This window comes from Protopterus annectens, chromosome 17.part0 (genome assembly GCF_019279795.1).
Source record: "Protopterus annectens isolate FY-2018-M chromosome 17.part0, PAN1.0, whole genome shotgun sequence".
NCBI lineage: Eukaryota > Metazoa > Chordata > Ceratodontiformes > Protopteridae > Protopterus > Protopterus annectens.
The window spans coordinates 620,979,813-620,999,782 of NC_056751.1; the positions used below are offsets into that span (position 1 = coordinate 620,979,813).

General features: G+C 40.1%; 1 protein-coding gene across 1 annotated transcript in view; it reads left to right on the plus strand.

The window, feature by feature from the left end:
• Positions 1–19,970, plus strand: part of LOC122791479 (submaxillary mucin-like protein) — a 228,488-nt gene that overhangs the window by 124,712 nt on the left and 83,806 nt on the right. The window contains exon 3 of the mRNA XM_044059221.1: positions 18,566–18,592. Within this exon, the coding sequence (XP_043915156.1) occupies positions 18,566–18,592 (27 nt within the window). The remainder of the gene's footprint in view (positions 1–18,565; positions 18,593–19,970) is intronic.

Sequence of the window (19,970 nt, forward strand, 5' to 3'; positions counted from 1 at the left end):
ATTCTAAAAGTAGTCTAGAAGCAGCAATTTGGTTTTCTGTACAAAGTACTACAAGCTTAATTCCTTCTCTAAGTCTAGAGCAGGATTTGCTAGGACCATTTTCCAGAGTCTCCTGGACTATTCCCCTTCCACCTCCCAAATGTTGTAAGTAGGGTAATCTACCTATCTACGTAATGCTACTGCAGCAGTGATAAATATAATGAACACAGTGCAGTTGTGTAAGTAAACTTAAAATAACTGTAGATGTTCAAATGATAATTGCAGCATTAGTCCCTTCCTCCCTCAATTCCCCTTAGATTTGTGTATGTTGTTTTGCCACGATGTGCATATATTTATGTATACATTTTTACTGTTAGCTATGTCCTCTCAAGGCTCAGCCTCAATCTGTCAGCTGACATAAAAGTTCTGAAAGGCTTAGTGCTCAGACCTGTATTTTTAGGCAGCTCGGCTCAAGCCATCTAGTGGTTTGAGCATGTGGACGGTGCCCTGAAACTTTGGAAGCTGTCTGGGTGTTATATCCTAGGTAAGATATAATCAATGTGGCTAAGGCTACTGCAGCAGTGATCATTCAAACATATACTGTTATGGAAAGTTTACTTATACAAGTGCACTTTTCAAGGAGTAACCTTGGCACATGCACACAAGATCATTGACATTTATGTTTTGATGTTGTTGTGTTAAAGTTAGCCATGATGATGCAATGTCATTCAAATGAATGCCACTATATATATCATACCTCTCAACCTGGAAACATCAAAAATCTGAGCAAAGGCCCCATGAAAAATAGGTACAAATCTGTATGCTGATTAACATAAAATGTGCATACATAATTATGAAACCCCACCCACTACAATGGGATTATGGGATACCAAATTTCAAACATAAACTGAAGAACAGACAACCAAAATATGACCCCAGACCCTCTAGTAAATGGTAAACATTTTTTTAAATGTGTAGAAATGATGTTCACTGGGAAGAGAGAAGATGAACCTTAGGATTTTGTTTCTGGTGACTTGCAGTATGTGGGTTTTATGGTAAAAGTAGGTCATTTAATGGTAGGCAATATTCTAATCTTAGCAAAAGAATATTATAGTTTGCTAGGACATCCAAATGTCATTCTCCATGGCCTACTGATCAGTGGCGTAGCTAGAGTTTGTGCTGCCCGGGGCTGTCTTTGAGTTTGCTGCCCTTGCCCCTCTCACAAAATCATGGTTGAATGGGGCCCCCGCATACACAGCCCTCCCCCCTGCAGCCATTCCAATGTCCCATTTTCACCCCATTTACAATAAACACTAATGTGCATACTGCTTTACTTCTACAATGATTATTTGAATTTCATTTAAAACTTTTTATTTTTTACATTTTATAGCACAAACACTAATAGACATCTGCTAAACAAAGCAATACTGTCTCACAATGAAAAGAGACTCAGCATTAAAAATTCTCTGCCCTTGAAATTCACATTCATTGAAACAGCATTGAAACACACATTCAAAGAAACTTCATCTGGCCAGTGGCTGATAAAGATGACCTTTGGGCTGTCTTTAAATCAGTGGCCCCTTGCACATGAAACATACATGTGTTCTTTGATACACCTTCCTGATTGTATTAAATTATATTCCTTGTATAATACAGCACACGTGTTGGAATGCTTTTTAAAATGTATTGTTTGAACATTTTTCCAGTAAGCAATGAAACAAAATGCATGAAACAATAATGACAAAACTGCCCAATTCAAAACATTACCATCATAAAAGTCTACTCAAACTTCTGCAATCCATCAGTATCAGTAAATATGCACAATCTCTGCAGAAGTAAGTCATCTAAATAATTCCACATTAAAGATATCTGTAACTAATGAAGAGATTGTTACTAGCAAACAACTTTATATTTCATTGTTTCATCTACAAATAAAGTGCCTGTTGCCCTTGAGGAATAAATTGCCTACGTTACACTAAAAAATAATAAGCTAGTGATATTGCAATAGAGAATAGATGGCAAACTGATAACAGGTTCATAGTTACTAGGTATCTCCGCCAAAGAGAACATTTTCAGAACTGCAGCATCCACTCCCTTTAAGTACAACACAGTACAGTATCAGCAGTCCCTCTACATACTGTGGGAGTAGAACCCACAATCTTCTGCATCAAAAGCAAGCATTCTACCTGTTGTACTACCATCTGCATCAAAAGCAAGCATTCTACCTGTTGTACTGATAACACAAACAGACTTGGCATTAGCAGCACTAAATTTCTCTCCCCCTGAAAAACTATGCAGCACAAAAAATCTGGAAAAAGTCAAAATTTATTGGGGGGGGGGCAAAGGCCCAAAACTAGGGACACATTCTAAACATTGCTTGTATAATCTTAGAAAAGTTTCTAGAATAAAATGTTTTGTGTTACCATGTGTTTCCTGAAAGATAGGAAGTCTGAAACTTAAATGGCTATCATTATTTAGTGAATTTAGTTCTCACTGATTTGCCAGAAAAAACACAAATTTTAAGAGGAACCGACCAAATGAATGAGCCAAACATTCTGCCCTCGTAATACATATGTTAGCCAAGGGAAAGATACACACACACACTTTCCTCTGTGCACTCATAATACAAATGGTAGATAAGGGAAAGATGCATTACACACATACACACACTTTCCTCTGTGCAGTTGTAATACAAATGGCAGCTAAGGGAAATATGCATTACTGTCCTTCAAGTTGCAACATAGTACAAATGGTAGCTAAGGGAAAGGTGCATTATTGTCCTTTAGGTTGCAACGTAATACAAATGGTAAATAAGGGAAAGATGCATTACTGTCCTTCAGGTTGCAAATAACAGCGGGACATGTAGTAATAGCAAGCAAGCAACTGCAAAGCTCAGATCATAAGAAAACAGTCTTCACCACTCACTCTGTGGGTCTATGTAAGGTTGCAGACAAAAATTCAGGTGCTGTGCAAGTGTGTGTGTGTGTGTGTGTGTATATATATATATATATATATATATATATATATATATATATGTGTGTGTGTGCATGCATATATATATATTCTATATTTATATTTAAATATTTCTATATTTAAAGTGCATATGTACTTTAATGGGTAAGAATACAGTTGAATCCTTAGAAACAGCAAACAAAGAAATGAAGTAGTTTAGAAGTCGTACAGAATAGCAAGGAGTAATAGCTTTTGCATTATCCACAGAATGATATATGAATCATGATTCTGAAACAGACGACCAGGAATATACTTTTAAATTGTAACACATAAACAACGTAATGTGTATGTTAAAATTTAATTATGTATATGGACAAGTAATAATGGAGAAAATTTCCATAACTTGGTGCACTAATGCTAACAAGGGAGTAGTCAGGCATACTCCCTGTAATCAGCTGAATAAAAAAAACCACACACACACACACACACACACACCGGTTGATTTAAAGACAGGCTTATTTATTTCATTTCTGTTGGAGCCAATATATGAAAATGTCAAAGGAAAAAACTTCAAAGACCAATACATGTAAGGTTCAGTTAAGGCACTTTTAATTGACTTACCGCAAGGAGACAAAAACATGCAAATACAAGGATTGGTCTAACTACTAACAGGAAGTATGCTTATTCTTATACTATTTTACAAGACATGGCCGTCTAAGCTGACGTAATCAAACACAACTTTTAGCATTGTTCTACAGCAGATGTTGCTCAGATTTTCTGCTGACATGACTGGATTTGTGAGAAACTTTTGAGAAAAACAACCTGGCCTTGGTGACCATTAATCTGTTTACAAGCGTCTATTGTACAGTGTTACATTTCAAGGTACTTTTCTAACTCAGATACAAGCAAATGCTGATTGCAGTTCATATTTTCAAGCAGGCTTTGTACTAATTATCTGTAACTTCTACAGCTGTGTATTTTCTCACAGCACAGCAGAACTTCTTATCAAAGTTTCATACAAGTAGTATTGTTCTATTCATTATTTTCCTAATGCAAGCAGAAATCACCTGCTTCTCAGTAAATTTCCAAGACACAAGCAAGATTTTAGCTAACAATACAAGGTCAGAAAGCAACTGTAGTTTGTACATAGTTTGTACAGATTTATGCAGTATGAAATAGAATAAATGTGTTAACCCTTTTCAAGCTCTAAATGCACTAAGCATATTGCTAATACACACATTAATATATATTTTTCTAACATTTCCCCCCATTAATACTTTTATTCTACTTTCAAAATAAGCATAAACAGTTTGTTTTCTTCTCCTAACCTCTTCCACGTAGGATTTGCAGTTAAGAGAGTCATTCAGTTTAAACTCATGAAAGCATTTTCAATCTTTTAACAGTTCTTCAGACTCAGCACTTTGATATAAGGTCTCAGAAACTGACATGTCAATAAGGTCTTTAATTAGTCTTTTCATGCAGGGGATACCACAACAAACACATACTCCCAGTAGGAGCATACCTACACAAATGGCAATCAGGATGTTCATTAGGATGGTACCCCACCCCCCAAACCATTTCTGGAAAAAGTCCATCAGTGGGTTTGGGCCTGGTTTGGTCATGGCCGGCACTTGCTGAATTACCTCAAGATGATTGTCTATCTCATGTTTATGGTCAGGAATATACGAACAGCATTCTTCTTGGATTAAAGTGCACGTACCACCTCTCGCCACTAGGGTGAAGTCGAGAGCCATGCGGTTTTGGAGCACTACAGTTCTCATAGCATTCAGTTCATCAGTCACCAATTCGAGAGTAGAAAAAGTTGCGTTGCTCATTACTTCGAGAAGTTTTGACAGTTTTCTCAGCTCCTAGATCGATTTCACTGCTCCATATGCTGGTGATATGCCTGCCCACGATATAACGCTATCACTCAAGTCCATGTGTGTCAGTCCTTTGCCTAGAGAGTGATGGTCTTTCCAACATGCATCGATTTGTCCCACTGGATTTGCTGGTTTCTTGACGACTTCTCAGACATTTTGAATTTTCCCACGAGGCAAAACTACAGTATGTCGTATGGCCAGAACCAGGTAACCCAAAAAACAACTGCCGGACCAATTCTCAGGTAACCATTTGTATGCCTTTCTGCCACACACAAAATAACAGTCCTCTACTTTAGTAGTAACCTTGCTATGAATATACACTCGCCCTGCATGAAACATTTTTCTATCAATTGTAGACAGCTGTTTATAAAGAACAGAATTATGTTTTACTTCATCAAGTGTTTTGTGCATCAATCCAAGAAATGAATCATAGTTTGTATTACAATAAAGATCTACATTGTTACCTTTAGTGTAACATTTATAAGGAACAGTCACATTGCAATTGCTCCAACCCACCTGAACAGTATCATTTTTATAAAAACACACAGTTCCCTTTTGTGGAACAGACAAGTGCAATGCTATTTTATCTTGTGTTGTAATGGTTGAGGTATCATAAACCAAATTCTCCCAGGTCTCATTGACCCCTAGGGGGGACCGTAGTCATTAATAACCCCCCGTATGCTGTCAGCAAAGCCGTGCAAATCCAGCAATTCTAAACATTGAAAGTCTCAGCATACACATATTTAATTGCCTGGTAAATGTTAAAGTTTGGATGCCAGTTTATGAGTAACGCTTCACGTTTATTCAGTTCAGTCTGTGTGGCTGGGAAAAGAAAAGGCCACAACAAAAAGATTATTGTCACTAATACAGTTAACAGGATGATTATGCAATACTTCTGAGGAAAGGGTTGTTCTGCATTCCTGTTTCTTCTGGACTCTTATAATTTTTGCTCTTGGCATGTAACAAGAATTTTGTCCAGTTTAAAGTTTTTAACTAATTTACAGTGCGTCAGGTGCATCCAGGAGGCATGCTCTGCAATTTTGACTGTAGTGGATGTTGACAAAAGCACTTGATATGGAACTTCCCACTTCGGAGATGCCCAATTCTTCTTCTTAACTATCTTCAGCCAGATCCACGCTCCACTTCTGACGGTCTGGTTCATTCTTTATCTGAAACAGAATTTAACTGCAACAAATGTTTAGAATTTAAAAGATTTTGCATATACTCAGCTAATGTACTGTCAGCTTCCTGGTCTGCAGGCATGAGAGATTTCCACTGAGGTATATAGTAAGCCCTTCCAAAGAGTTTTTCAAAAGGAGTCAATCCTTTTGCATTCAGAACAGTTCTCATGCTCAACAGTGCAAGGGGCAGACAGTACACCCAATTTCTCTGCGTTTCTGTTATTAATTTTCTTAGCTTACTCTTTAAAATCCCATTATGCATCTTTACTAGTCCTGCTGATTGTGGGTGATACACACAATGATTTTTTAAATAAATGCCAAAATGTCTACTTAACTGCTGTATGGTCTGGTTTACGAAGTGTGTGCCGTTGTCACTGTAGATTCTTTCCAGAATGCCGAATCTAGGGATGATTTCTTTAACAAGAACTTTGGCCACAGTCGTAGCATCTGGATTTTTAGTCGGAAAGGCTTCCACCCATCTGGAAAACATATCTACAGTGACAGACAATACTTCTTATTTTCACATTTATTCAACTCTATAAAATCCATACAGATAGTATGAAATGGATACGGTGGTGTATCCTTGTGCATGATGTTTATTACAGATGTGGCATAACGAACAAAATTTTTTAGAGTAGTTTGTAAATCCGTACGTCGTGAACACTTGGTTCACCAGCTGTACCATCCCCCCCTGTTGAGACATGGCACTGCCCATGGCTCAACAAAGCTGCATATCTAAACAAATTAGATGGCAATATCGGTTTTCTTTTTTAGAGATGTACAGCCCCTTTTTGAGAATTGCTCGTTTTACCCATCTTTGTTTTTCAACTTGCGTAGTAAGTGTCTGCATTGTCTTTAACATTTCTAAGTCTAAAATCTCAGAGGGTTGTAGTTCCTCATTCAAAAGAAATACTTCTGAAGCTGCCTGCTTTGCAGCTGTATCAGCTCTCGCATTACCTTTTGAAATCCTGTCCTGTTGCTTGGTATGAGCTGTGCATTTACAAATAGCTACTTTTTGAGGTAACTGAATAGATTCTAAAAGATCTAAAATAAACTGTGCATGACTGATTGGTTTGCCAGTAGATGTTATCATTCCTCGATTTTTCCACTGTTGCGCAAAAACATGTACAGTAGAAAAAGCGTACTGGCTGTCAGTAAAAATGTTCACACATTTACCTTTTGCTAAGGTACATGCCCGTGTCAAGGCAATCAATTCTGCTGCCTGTGCAGATAAACTATGTGGTAAAGATTTCGCTTCTATAATGTCTGTGTCAGAAACTACTGCATATCCTACTAGGTTCTGTCCTGCAGGACCCCTTTTGCATGAGCCGTCCACGTAGTATGTCACCTCGGCATCATCCAAGGGAACATCCATAAGATCTTTTCTAGGCAGTGTCTTTTGCTCAATCACCTGCAGGTAGCTGTGTGGTGTGCCATCTGCAGGGGTTGGGAGCAAGGTAGAAGGGTTCAAAGTCATACATCGTTCAATTGTCATATGAGGTTGGCTCAACAATATAGTCATACAGGATAGATGCCTAGCAGGGGAAAGATATGCTACCTTCTCTTGTAGTAAAATAATTGCGACTGCATGAGGAACTCTCAATGTGAGAGGGTGGAATAACACTACTGAGGCCAAAGCCTGCACTGCCATTGCAGCTGCAACTACTGCTTGTACACAGTGAGGTAAAGACCATGCCACTGGGTCCAGTTGTGATGAATAATAAGCAATAGGGCGTTGCTTGTCCCCATGCTGCTGTGTTAACACTGATGTCATATAACCTTGCTTACAATCTACAGTTTGGAAAAAACGTTTATGATAGTTTGGTAATCCCAAAACTAATAAGGACGCTATTAACTGTTTCAGTTTGCAGAAAGCAGATTCTGCTTCTGGTGTCCATTGTAATAAATCCTGTGCTGCCATAGGCTTTTTATAAATCAGGTTAGTCAATGGTGCAGATTCCAAGGCATAGTTTGGAATCCAACTCCGACAAAAATTAGTCGTACCCAGGAAGGACATAATTTCCTTCTTGGTAGTGGGTTTTGGTGCTTGCAAAATCGCTATTTTTCTGTCCTCATCTAATGTCCTACCTTCCTTGGATATTACATATCCTAGGTATTTAACTTGTTTTTTCCAAAGCTGCAGTTTATTTTTGTTTACTTTATGTCCTTCAGTGGCTAAAAATTGTAATAGCACTATGGTATCTTCTTTACAATCTTGCTGGGTGGGGGATGCCAGCAGGATATCATCAACATAAAGCAAAATTTGACTACCTCTTGGTGGGGTAAATCCCACCAAGTTGCTTGCCATTTCTTGTGAGAATATTGTTGGACTTTCACAATATCCCTGTGGTAGTCGCGTATATGTATACATTTTCCCCTGAAATGTGAATGCAAACCAATGCTGGCTGTCAGGGTGTATCGGTATCGAAAAGAACGCATTGCTGATATCTACCACAGAAAAATATTTTTGTTGAGGTTTTAAGTCATTCAACAGGGTGTGTGGGTCTGGCACCGTAGGTGCCCTTGGTATTACTGCATCATTTACAGCTTGTAAATCTTGGACCATACACCACTCTCCATTCGCTTTCTTAACAGGAAATAAGGGTGTGTTACATGGTGAATCAGGAGATTCCACCAGCACCCCTTCCTTAAGTAAAGCTGCTATAATAGGTTTGATTCCTACCTCTGCATCTTTCCTTAATGGATACTGTCTTTTTTGTGGTCTAAATGCTGACTTTGGCATAATAGTAACTGGTCCCGCTGTATGAATAAGTCCTACATCTGATTTTCCTGTTGACCAGAGATTTTCTGGTATATTCTGTAAGGCATTCTCTTCCTCCTTTAATAGGAGTGCTAATCAGCTGTCCTTGCTAGACTGCAAGTGTACAGCTGGGTGGGTCTGAGTTATCCAATTCAACTTCTGCATTTGTATTCCCTGTTCTGACAGTTTTAACTCTGTCTGTTTCTCCCATCTCGTGACTTTTTCTCCCAAGTCTACCCATTTCACATTTTTGTCCTTAGTTAAGCTAACATGTGGTAACCGATTAGATTTATAAAGTGCAAAGAACTCCTGGGGCAATGAACAGCTGACTACACTGTTCCCTTCTGTGTCCCAGTACAGATTACATAATATTAATCTGTTTGCATAATTTCTAAACAATTCTTGTGCATATTCCTTATCAGGTCCTAGTGTGTTGCAATAATACAGAGTACAGTGCAACAAATGTTGTCTATCAATGTCAAGGGAGGGGAACTTGCTGATGGCTACATTCATCAACTCCTCGGTCACCGCCCCTGGACCAGTCGTAACCAAGTCCTGGCTGTACCAATAAATCATTTCATCCTCTGATTGCACTGCAAAGGTATCAATTTGTCGCTGTGCTTCCATACCCTGCATAGTCGGAACTACTGCTATACCAAATAGCTGCATAAGGTCTCTGCCCAAGAGGTTTACTGGGCATTTTGCAGAAACAACAATTTTGCTTTTCTGGGTCAATCCTGAAACAGGATCAGTTATCACAATATTATGGGAGAGGGGCTCCCGATACAGCTGTCCATTAGCTGCTTTCACTAATATGTAATCAGGTGACTCTGAATTCTCTGGCAGTTTGGAGGGATGTATCAGGGTCCGTGATGCCCCTGAGTCACACAAAAATCTGACTTCCCTCCCTTCTACCAGGAGTGTAACTTCTGGTTTCGTGTCTGCTAAATAGAGCTCTAAGCTCAATAAAGCCAAATCCAATATTTCATTTTCTTCACTATCCATGACTACTTTCACTTCCTCTATTTCTTCTGCCACATTCTCTACTCCCTCTGTCACATTCTCATTCGTCCCTTCTCTGCTATCCCCTTCTAGTGATTACTGACTATCATATAGTCAGTCCTCACCCTCCTTATCTTCCGTGGTTGCTTTCTTGTTTTTCTTGCAATCCCTTGCCAAGTATCCCTTCTTACCGCATTTAAAACATTCACCCCTTTCCTTTCGCCCTTCAAAGTCCTCTGATCGTTGTTCAGATTGTTTGTTTCCCTAGGCATTTCTCTTGCCCTTTTTCCCGGACTGTACTACATATATTTCTGCTCCATCTTCTACAGAAAATATTTAGGCTTTCTTTTTCTTTTTGCTATTAAAATGCCTTTCGGCATGCCTAGCATATTCAAGTAATGACTGTAACCTGCTTGTACGATGATCTACCATGTGCTTTGTAATAAAGCTGCTTATAGGTGCAATACTGCCTTTCAAAAATGCATTCTTTAACTGCTGCTCATATGGGGAATCGTGTGTCTGATCTTCAGGAACCTGCATTCCACAATGGTTATTAAAACATTCTAATAGTCTGGCATAATATCGGTCAATAGCTTCACCTTCCTGTTGGATGCATTGATTAATGCAAGTCCAGTCTGCCCTAGGCTTCCATTTCTCAGAGATGAGGTCTGTAAGACCTTTCACTCTGTTGTCTAATTCTGCGCTGCTATGTGGGAGGGGCCTGAGCGCAGCATCACAGGGATTCCAGTCGCCACTAATCATGTGCCAATCTGGTCCCACAATTTGTCTGACTACTTTTTCTACCTCTTCTCCGTTTAAATTATAACTTAGCCTCATTCCTTGCAAATCTTCTAAGAACTTTCTAAAATTAACTTTTGGATGGGGAATTCCCTCAGTGGCTTTCCGGATGTCTTCTGGAGTCCAGGGTCTATACACTAGAATAGTTGGGTCCTGACCTTCTTGCCCTGCCTGAGGATTAGGCACTTCTATAAGTGGGCATATTTCTTCTTCACTCATAAATCGTGAATTTCTACCCATTTGATATAACTCAATGTCCCCTTTTGAGTTTCCTGCCCGTGTTCGAGACCTGATCTCGACAGTATCTCTAATAAACAGTTTCTCTTTTGTAGTGTCTCTACTTACAGTGACAGCAGGATATCGCAGGGGTGGACTAACTTGTTCACTTGCCTCATATTCTGGTAAGGGAGGCGGAGGGGCTGATGCTATTACTAACTTATTGTCCTCCTTATCTAAAAACATTGCTTTTGAATTATTACTCTTTTGTTCCCTTCGGTTTACTTCCTCAATCCACCTGTGTGCCTGAGGAATTCCTAATTGACGTTGCTTTTTTACTCGACTTCTAGAATCGGTTTTAAGCTGTTTGACAAGTTTGACAAGTGAGGATTTTTCTAATTTACCATCAAATTCATACTTATTAACCCATTTTGAGTAGTATTTAATATTATCAGCACGCTGTGACTGCATGTATTTAGCGTCTTCGGTTAACGGTGGATTTTGGGACCTTTCTGTACAATTATTACCCATTTTGTTCTACCCTTTCAATCGTTACGTAACTCCTTATTTTTAACGTGGTACCATGGATGTTTTTATAGTCTCTTCAGAATGACTGCCTACCTGCTCTGTTTCCCTGATCTATGACAAGACAGTAATCTTTCTGTCCCTGACTTATAAACAAAGTCTTAACAGAACAAATACAAATCTAGTCCCTGATCTAAAACAGAAAAAGAAGGTAGATTCACCTTACCTGAGCCTTCGTGATTGATCACCTGGTTCGAGTAAAACCATCCTTCAGTCACAGATCAGAAAGTGGCTGGCCTCTTTTGTACTACAATTCAGTCAGAGGGCTTTTCAAATAAGAAGAACCGATGTGGTTTCTTCCCCGTACGGTTTCAAGCCACCTGGCCTGTCTGATCCGAGGCAAAGTGAGGGTTTCTGGTCCGAAGGACCAATCTGTCAAAGGAAAAAACTTCAAAGACCAATACACGTAAGGTTCAGTTAAGGCACTTTTAATTGACTTGCCGCAAGGAGACAAAAACATGCAAATACAAGGATTTGTCTAACTACTAACAGGAAGTATGCTCATTCTTATACTACTTTACAAGACATGGCCTTCTAAGCTGACGTAATCAAACACAACTTTTAGCAGTGTTCTACAGCAGATGTTGCTCAGATTTTCTGCTGACATGACTAGATTTGTGAGAAACTTTTGAGAAAAACAACCTGGCCTTGGTGACCATTAATCTGTTTACAAGCGTCTATTGTACAGTGTTACATTTCAAGGTACTTTTCTAACTCAGATACAAGCAAATGCTGATTGCAGTTCATATTTTCAAACAGGCTTTGTCCTAATTATCTGTAACTTCTACAGCTGTGTATTTTCTCACAGCACAGCAAAACTTCTTGTCTAAGTTTCATACAAGTAGTATTGTTCTATTCATTATTTTCCTAACGCAAGCAGAAATCACCTGCTTCTCAGTAAATTTCCAAGGCACAAGCAAGATTTTAGCTAACAATACAAGGTCAGAAAGCAACTGCAGATGTAATGTGATCCTATCTCGCCTACATTCAATACATATGGGTTCGGAGCCGATCCCTCGCTCGACGGCACCGAAATACAATAGGCGTAGTCTCTTATTGGCTGAGCTATTCTATATCCCAGGATGCACCACCACTAGTTCCCCAGATCTCAAGAGCATAGACATGGTCTCGGACTTGGCTGAGCTAAGTACTTTTAGTCAGATAAAACTTTTTGTCTGAAAATTCTCTCTTTTCCCCAAAAGCTGTTTTAACAGCTACTGTTGTGATATTGTGATACTTTTATTGTGTGTGGAAGTTTTGCTTGTGATTTTTTGAGGTAATCTGTGGTGATTGTGTCTGTTTAAATTAGAGGGCCTAGCCCTGTGAAAATTGTGTCATTTTGGTTGTGGTTGTTTTTCCTGTCAAGTAACGTTAAAATGTCTAAAGAGCATAGGCCTTCAGGATTCAAATATAAAATGTCGATAACAGATGACGCTATGTGTGTACTGTTTAGGGCCTAAACATCTTCAAGAGTCCTGCAGTGTATGTCACGCTTTTTCCTCTTGAGTCCTCCAAGAGAGGAAAAACAAATTAATTTTAAAAGGGCTGATTGCCCCATCCTTTGAGGAAGCTTTGACTTCTGGCTCTCCTACTTCCCAAAGGAAAAAATCGTCGGCTCCGACCAGTCCGTCGGAACCGACAACAAAACTCAGACACTTCCTCGGGCGAAAGCCCTTGCGGCTCGAGAGAAGTTGAAGTACTGAGATAGTTATGGAACGAGGATGTCCGATTCGGACATAGACAGGGTACTCCAGTCTCAGTTTTCTTAAAATGATGTCGGCCCGACCCCAGTTGGTACTGGAGCGACTGCCCATCCCACGTTGTCAATTCCTCCTCCAACAGTCCTTTACCTCTCGTCTTCGGGGGGGGGGTTCGGGGGACCTCCTCCTGTCGGGCCGGGGGGCCGGGCCCCGATTCTTATTGGACCTTCCCAGGATTCTGGGGTCCGGCCTTTGATATGAGGAGAGTGCCTTAGCCATCTCTTCTGTGGCTTTCGACTTTTCACCACCACCTTCCATGGATTTGGAAACTGGTGCTTCCGGAGTTCCCCTGTCTTAGGCCTGAGGATACCCCACTGGTGGTTCCTTCTTCTTGTTCCTTTCTCCGACGCGCTGGAGGAACCCCAGAAAAAAAATTGTGTAGAGGAAACCGTTGACTCCCCTGATGAGTCTCTTCGGATGATGTCTCCTTCCCGGACATATTAGAGATCCTCAAAGCGACTGGCAGTCCAAACCCCTTCTGCTGAGGGTCGGTATTCCTCAAGGCCTTTGGTGCTCAGCCCTCCGCCTGATGAGCTTCTGGATTTGATCTCAAGGGTGAACAAGTTCCTTGACAAAGAATTTTTATCGTAGATGCTATGGTGGTGGCATCTGCTACCCAGCAAGATGTAGCCATCCATCCTCCTAATAAAGAGTAAGGTCACTGAATTATTTGGCACATTTTACTAGACTGCAGAGGGATCTGGTCAAGGAGCTGTCAGACTCCTCTCGGGTAATTTACCTGAGCAGTTAGCCCAGTCGGTTGGCTCAGTTATCTACCCTTTCTTCTTTATCTAACTCCTCCATGAGGCTCATATCGTATGCTGCTGAAGGTACAGGAGTTGCTTTAAGAAGACAAGCCTGGCTTCGCCTGTGTCACTTTATGGAGGCTTTCAAGTCTTCCTTTCCCTTTGATGGGTCTTCATTGTTTGGACCCAAGGTAAAGGACACCTTGATTCGCTGTGAGCAAGAGGGTAAGACTTTGGCTGCTGTCGGTTTTCCTTTTTTCCCCCTTCAGGCCTTATCCCCCCAAGGCTGGGGGGGGGAAGATGGTTTTCTAGAGGCAGAGCTGGAAGATAACATCCCTGAAGGAGTGCCCGACTGTGCAGCCACCTAGAAGCCTGGAGACAGATTACTCAGGACCAATGGGTGCTGGAGGATACACCATTCCCTTAGATCACCATCCCCACCAACCTCCACCCAGTCAGCGGGTTATAGCAGCCCACGAGGTGTCAAAACTGCTGCGAAAAGGAGTCATCCAACCTGTCCCAGAGACCAAGCTTCTTTTGGTGCCAAAAGACCCATCTTGGATCTCAAAATTCAACCGATTCGTAAAATGGTCACCTTACAATCCATTCTTCCATTGTTGGAAGAAGGTGTTTTTGGTCTCACTTCAGCCCCAGAGTGTTCACCAAATGTTTGGCAGTAGTGACTGCTCACTTGAGGAGTTTAGGATTCCAGCTGTTTCCGTACCTAGGCGACTGGCTCCTAACTGCCACCTCCAAGCATCTACTTTTAGAGAATCTAACAGCCACTATCAAGGGATCACCTTCAATTGGTCAAAATCAGTGCTGCAGCCATCTATTCTGTTCATTGGAGCAGAAATAGATACAAGACAAATGCGGGTCTTCCTTCCTGCAGAAAGAATAGAGACTCTTCAAAATCAGGTCCGGACTCTACTCCATTCTCATGGTTCCCTTTGCAAGACTGCACATGAGGATTCTACAGTGGCTTTTGTCAGTTCAGTGGTCTTACCAGGATCTCCCTCTCAACCACCAAATACTGATTACAGACAAATGCAAACAGGACCTTCGTTGGTGGCTGGTAACCGCCAACCTCAATCCGGGTCAACCCTTTGTTCCCGGACAGGGTGGGGGCATTGTCTGGGCAGGTCGGTTCGTCTGTTCTTCACATCAACGTTCTGGAGATGAGGCGGTGCTATTAGCATTGCAAGCTTTACACGACCACCTTCCCCAAGCCGTGATTGCCATCCAGTCCGACAACATGTCGGTTGTCTGGTACTTGAACAAACAAGGAGGAACCAGGTCCTACCCTCTTTGCAGGGAGGCCATGAGAGTATGGAAGTCCAACCTGATAGCCGACAGGTTGAGCAGAACTATTCTCTCGTGGTCTCTAAACGACAAGATAGCCTCACAGATCTTCTCGAGTGGGGAATCCAGCCCCTCAATGCGAAATGTCCAAATTTTCACCCTGACTCCTGCTGGGGTGACACCCATAGTCCACGATTGGCCCTCCGGCCTGCTGTATGCCTTCCCACCTATTCCCCTTCTTCAAACAGCAAAATGATACAAACCTGGTTCCATATGTGTTAGACGGCCCTTGGCTCCTGGACCAGCTTCGGACCTCTTGACTCATCAGTCGGGACGACTCCACCAGTCCCCCCTCCTGCACTCAGGCTAGCAGCCTGGTTACTCCTCTTCCAACCGTAGTGAGAAACCATTCCTTAGCCCCAGAAGTCATGCATATCTTATCCTCGGCTCACAAGGCTTCTACCAAGAAAATATATACTGATAAGTGGAAGAGGTTTGCCATCTGGGCCCAATCAGTGGATCCAGTGACAGCTTCCGTGTCAGAGGTGCTAAAGTTTTTAGCCACTCTATTTAACCAAGGGTCTTGTCCACCATTAAAGTACAATTGGCAGCTATCTCTAACTTTCATGAATGTATTAATCCTTCCTTAATGAGCAACAAGTTATGTAAGGCTTTCATTAAAGGAGCTTTACTATTCATCCAGTGCTAGGGGAGCCAGCAGCTACCTGTGAATTAAAATTCCTTTCTTGGAAAACTGCGCTCTTGGTAGCCATTACTTCAGCTAGAAGAGTTTCAGAGCGCCAGGCCTTGTGTATTAACCCACCATACTTGGTTTTCACAAAGACAGAGTGTCCTCAGACCAAATCCATCCTTTGTCCCAAAGGTTTGCTCTAATTGGCTCTTCGACAGTCACTAGAACTTCCTGTCTTCTTTCCCAAATTTTCAGATAGGTCTGACTTTCACTGCTTGGGCGTCATAGACAATTACGTTTTTATTTGGATAAACCAGAAAGTCAGACCAGCTTTTTCTGTCTTTCTCTGATAACAGATTAGGTAATGCGGTCACTAAAGTCACTATTGCTAAATGGATCAGGGACTGCATTACTCATATTTATACATCCTCGAATAGGAACCTCATAGTCCGATTAAAGCTCATTCCACTAGAGCTATGGCTACCTCAGCAGCATTTCATTCTAAACTTTCTATTGATGACAACCTCCTCACATACTTTCATTTCTCACTACAAATTGGATGTGGCATCGTTCCACAGTTCTCAGGAGTGTTTTCCAGTGAGCCTCCCAGGAATAACATCTTTTAGTTATGTACTTACCATAACTTTAGATGTATGGGATCCATAGTTTAAATCCAATTTTTCCTCTCTTGAAAGACCTGAGTATGTTATTCTAATGGTATGTCTGGACAAACAAGATCTGGGAACTAGTGGTGGTGCATCCTGGGATATAGAATAGCTCAGCCAATAAGAAACCCATATGTATTGAATGTAGGCGAGATGGATCCCATACATCTAAAGTTATGGTAAGTACATAACTAAAAGTTTGTATAGATTTATGCAGTATGAAATAGAATAAATGTGTTAACCCTTTTCAAGCTCTAAATGCACTAAGCATATTGCTAATACACACATAAATACATATTTTTCTAACAGAAAATAATGCAGTGTTTCTCATTTTGCAGAAGCAGCATTTGCAGAGATGTGTTTAATTATGAAATGTAAGATGGGTTGGGGTAGTTGGCTATTCCCCTCATTGCTTAGCAATTTAGTATCATCAAGAATAACAGGAACATATTCCTCAGGATAAGGAAGCACCACATACTGCATAACCGTGGACTTTTGTATTCTCGAACAAACACAGTTTGAATAAAGTATTGAAGATATACTTTTTTGTAATTAAACCCAAGTGGATTCACTGAACGGACACTGGCAAAATACAGGTGAAATGAACTTATCACTACCACCCCTCTTGTGAAATCCAAGTCGATGCAGCAGGATGTTTTAATGCACTGTACAAATAGCCTTAAACAGGCAAAATGCGAACCTTGAGATGAACAACCTGAAATCAGGCTACTCACTATCTTGTACTGGCTTCCCCCATTTAGCCAAAAAAAAAAATAAAAGAAGAATCAGAATTACGGCTTACAGCAGTTACTATCAAAGAATCACAATTACGGCTTACAGAAGCTACTTTAACTGACACAGTACAAGACACCGCTGCACTAAAACACAAGAACCTGTAACTCAGCACTCAGTTTACGTAAATAATATACAAAAGTGCTAGAGTGCACTCAGTTATTTAATTAACAGTACTTATGTAATGCAGCAAGTATGTATTCCACAAATGAGCTAGAATGAGGCAACGGGCAGACATGCAGTCAGCATAACACTGTGCATAAGGAAAACTACCGTGAAAACATATGGTAACGCAGTTAAAATAGAAATCATAAACAACTACTGCAAGCAATCCATAAATCCCAGAAACACATAAAGGTAAAAGGCACACAACAAATTGCAAGCAGCTGCTATTCAGAATCAGAAGTTGACACTTGGCAGAAGCAGAACTTAAGGTTAACTTAAATTGTAATTTTTGTAATAAAATACTGTGTTTAAAGTATTATGTTCGTAAACTGGTTTCTAGAGAAAGCCTGGCTCCCAGACGATGTGCCTTGTGGATTTATAATCGCTTTGAATTGTAAACTACTGCTCCACTTGCTGTTGTGCTGGTGTGCTGCATTCAAATTTCCAGGCGTAAAATTTAAGCACAGTCTGAGCCTCTGATAGGCAGGAGGTCTGCCTCACAAAGCGATGTCATCACGCATAGCCCAAGTCACCCCTGCATACTGATGACATTGTAGGAGGACATGCTGGCAAAGCAAGGTGACGTCAGCATTACATTTAAAGTTGTACTCCCCAAAACAAAAGAAACAAAAAAATTGGAACTTAAAAGGGCCACTAAGGAATTCGTGGCACCCCATTATTTTGCCCTCAAAGCTGGTAAATACCGAGAAATTCAGTACAGTTGAGAGGTATGATTGATATATATATATATATATATATATATATATATATATATATATATATATATATATATATATATATATATATATATGTGTGTGTGTGTGTGTGTGTGTGTGTGCAGGCATATATATATATATGTGTGTGTGTGTGTGTGTGTGTGTGTGTGTGTGTGTGTATAAATAGATAATATGTACAAATAGTGCTTTCAAATAGAAAAATAAATTCCCTAGCAGTAACAAGTTCTTAAATGTAGGTCTAGTCATGATGTAGCTTATATAATTAATAAAGCAAGCAGTACCTTTAAATGAATTTTGAATTGTTGTTCTTAATGTAGAGTTTCAATTTCACTTATTTTCATCTGACTTCACAGGTCTATCTACAACACCAAAGTTAACTGGTAAGTAACATTCTCTAAACGAAAATAACTTTAATTCCACAAGTGCGATTAATATCAAACAAAAAGCATGTGCTCCTCAGTCCATTAGAAAAGTTTTGATTTGCTCATATAATCCAAAAAAAATGAATGCAGGCATTCTGCAGTGCACTCTGCTTTAGCAGTCATTCGTTTATTATTGTGGGTCTGTCTTACAATGGGAAACCAACATGTATACTGCTGGTACATAGAAGACAAGTACTTTACATTTCACTTTTTTTAGTTTTATTTTTGTGACTTCACAGTTGCAATATTTAGTGTGTGTGTAAGCTTTTATTTGTCAACAATTTGTATGTTTGCCTTTCAACCACTTACCATCAGTATATTGGTGGAGCTGTAGTAAAAGGAGAATTTAAAAGTCCTCCACTTGGGAAGAAGTGAGACTTACTTTGGGGAAGCAGCTGTCTCCTTCTGTGGAAAGGAGATATTTTGTCCAATGGATTTTATTTAGAACTGAATACTGCTGGCATTTACCCTAGAAATGAGGAGCGCTAGTTTTTCAGGGGAAACATATCTACATTGAAGTATTGGTGGTTGTGCTATATTTTGATACTTATGGGACTGCTACAAGAAGAGACTCTTTTGGTGAGTGCCTGTTACTTGTATAGTTTATGCTTAAACCAGCTACTGTGGGGAAGTCTGCTCTCTTCTGCCTATGGAAGAAAGACTAAACTGTTTAAAGACTGATTTTTTGTGTTCTGGGCTGTGCTACAGAAACAGTATTCATTTCCGTTATGAATAAACTGCGTTATAAACAACTGAAATGAGCCCTAGCTTGTATGGGACTTAGAAGGGAATTGAAACAAGCCCATATTCCTGCAACTGTTTCTCTTACACAACTTATTGTTCTTAAGCTTGCTTGCATGTGGAGCAAAGATTACTTTTTTTTGGAGTGGGGGGGTATTTTTCCTTCAGTAAACGTTGCTTTTCATTTAAAAACTTCCAAGATTGTGTTTGTTTTCCCCTGCCTTGGAAGAAGAGGTCTCAAAATGTGACAAACTGCATGAACCTTACAACACAACACATAATTTACATGGACTTTCTTTGCTTTTCCACATAGAAATTCATATTACTGACCAGATTCATTTTTCATATTATAACAAAATGTTTTCTCCCTTGTTTTGGGAAGCATTGTTTGCATGAGCATATACAATATTAACATTAAAGGACTGGAATACAACAATTAGTCTACAGAACTTCAGAAGCAAAGCATGATCAAAGTACATAGTTCTCTATTAAGATGGCCAACTTTTATGGCCAACCTTTGTTTTTGTTCTCTGCATCTTGGATTATCAGGGCATAAGTGGAAACGAAATAAATAAGAAACATGGAAAATGCAGTG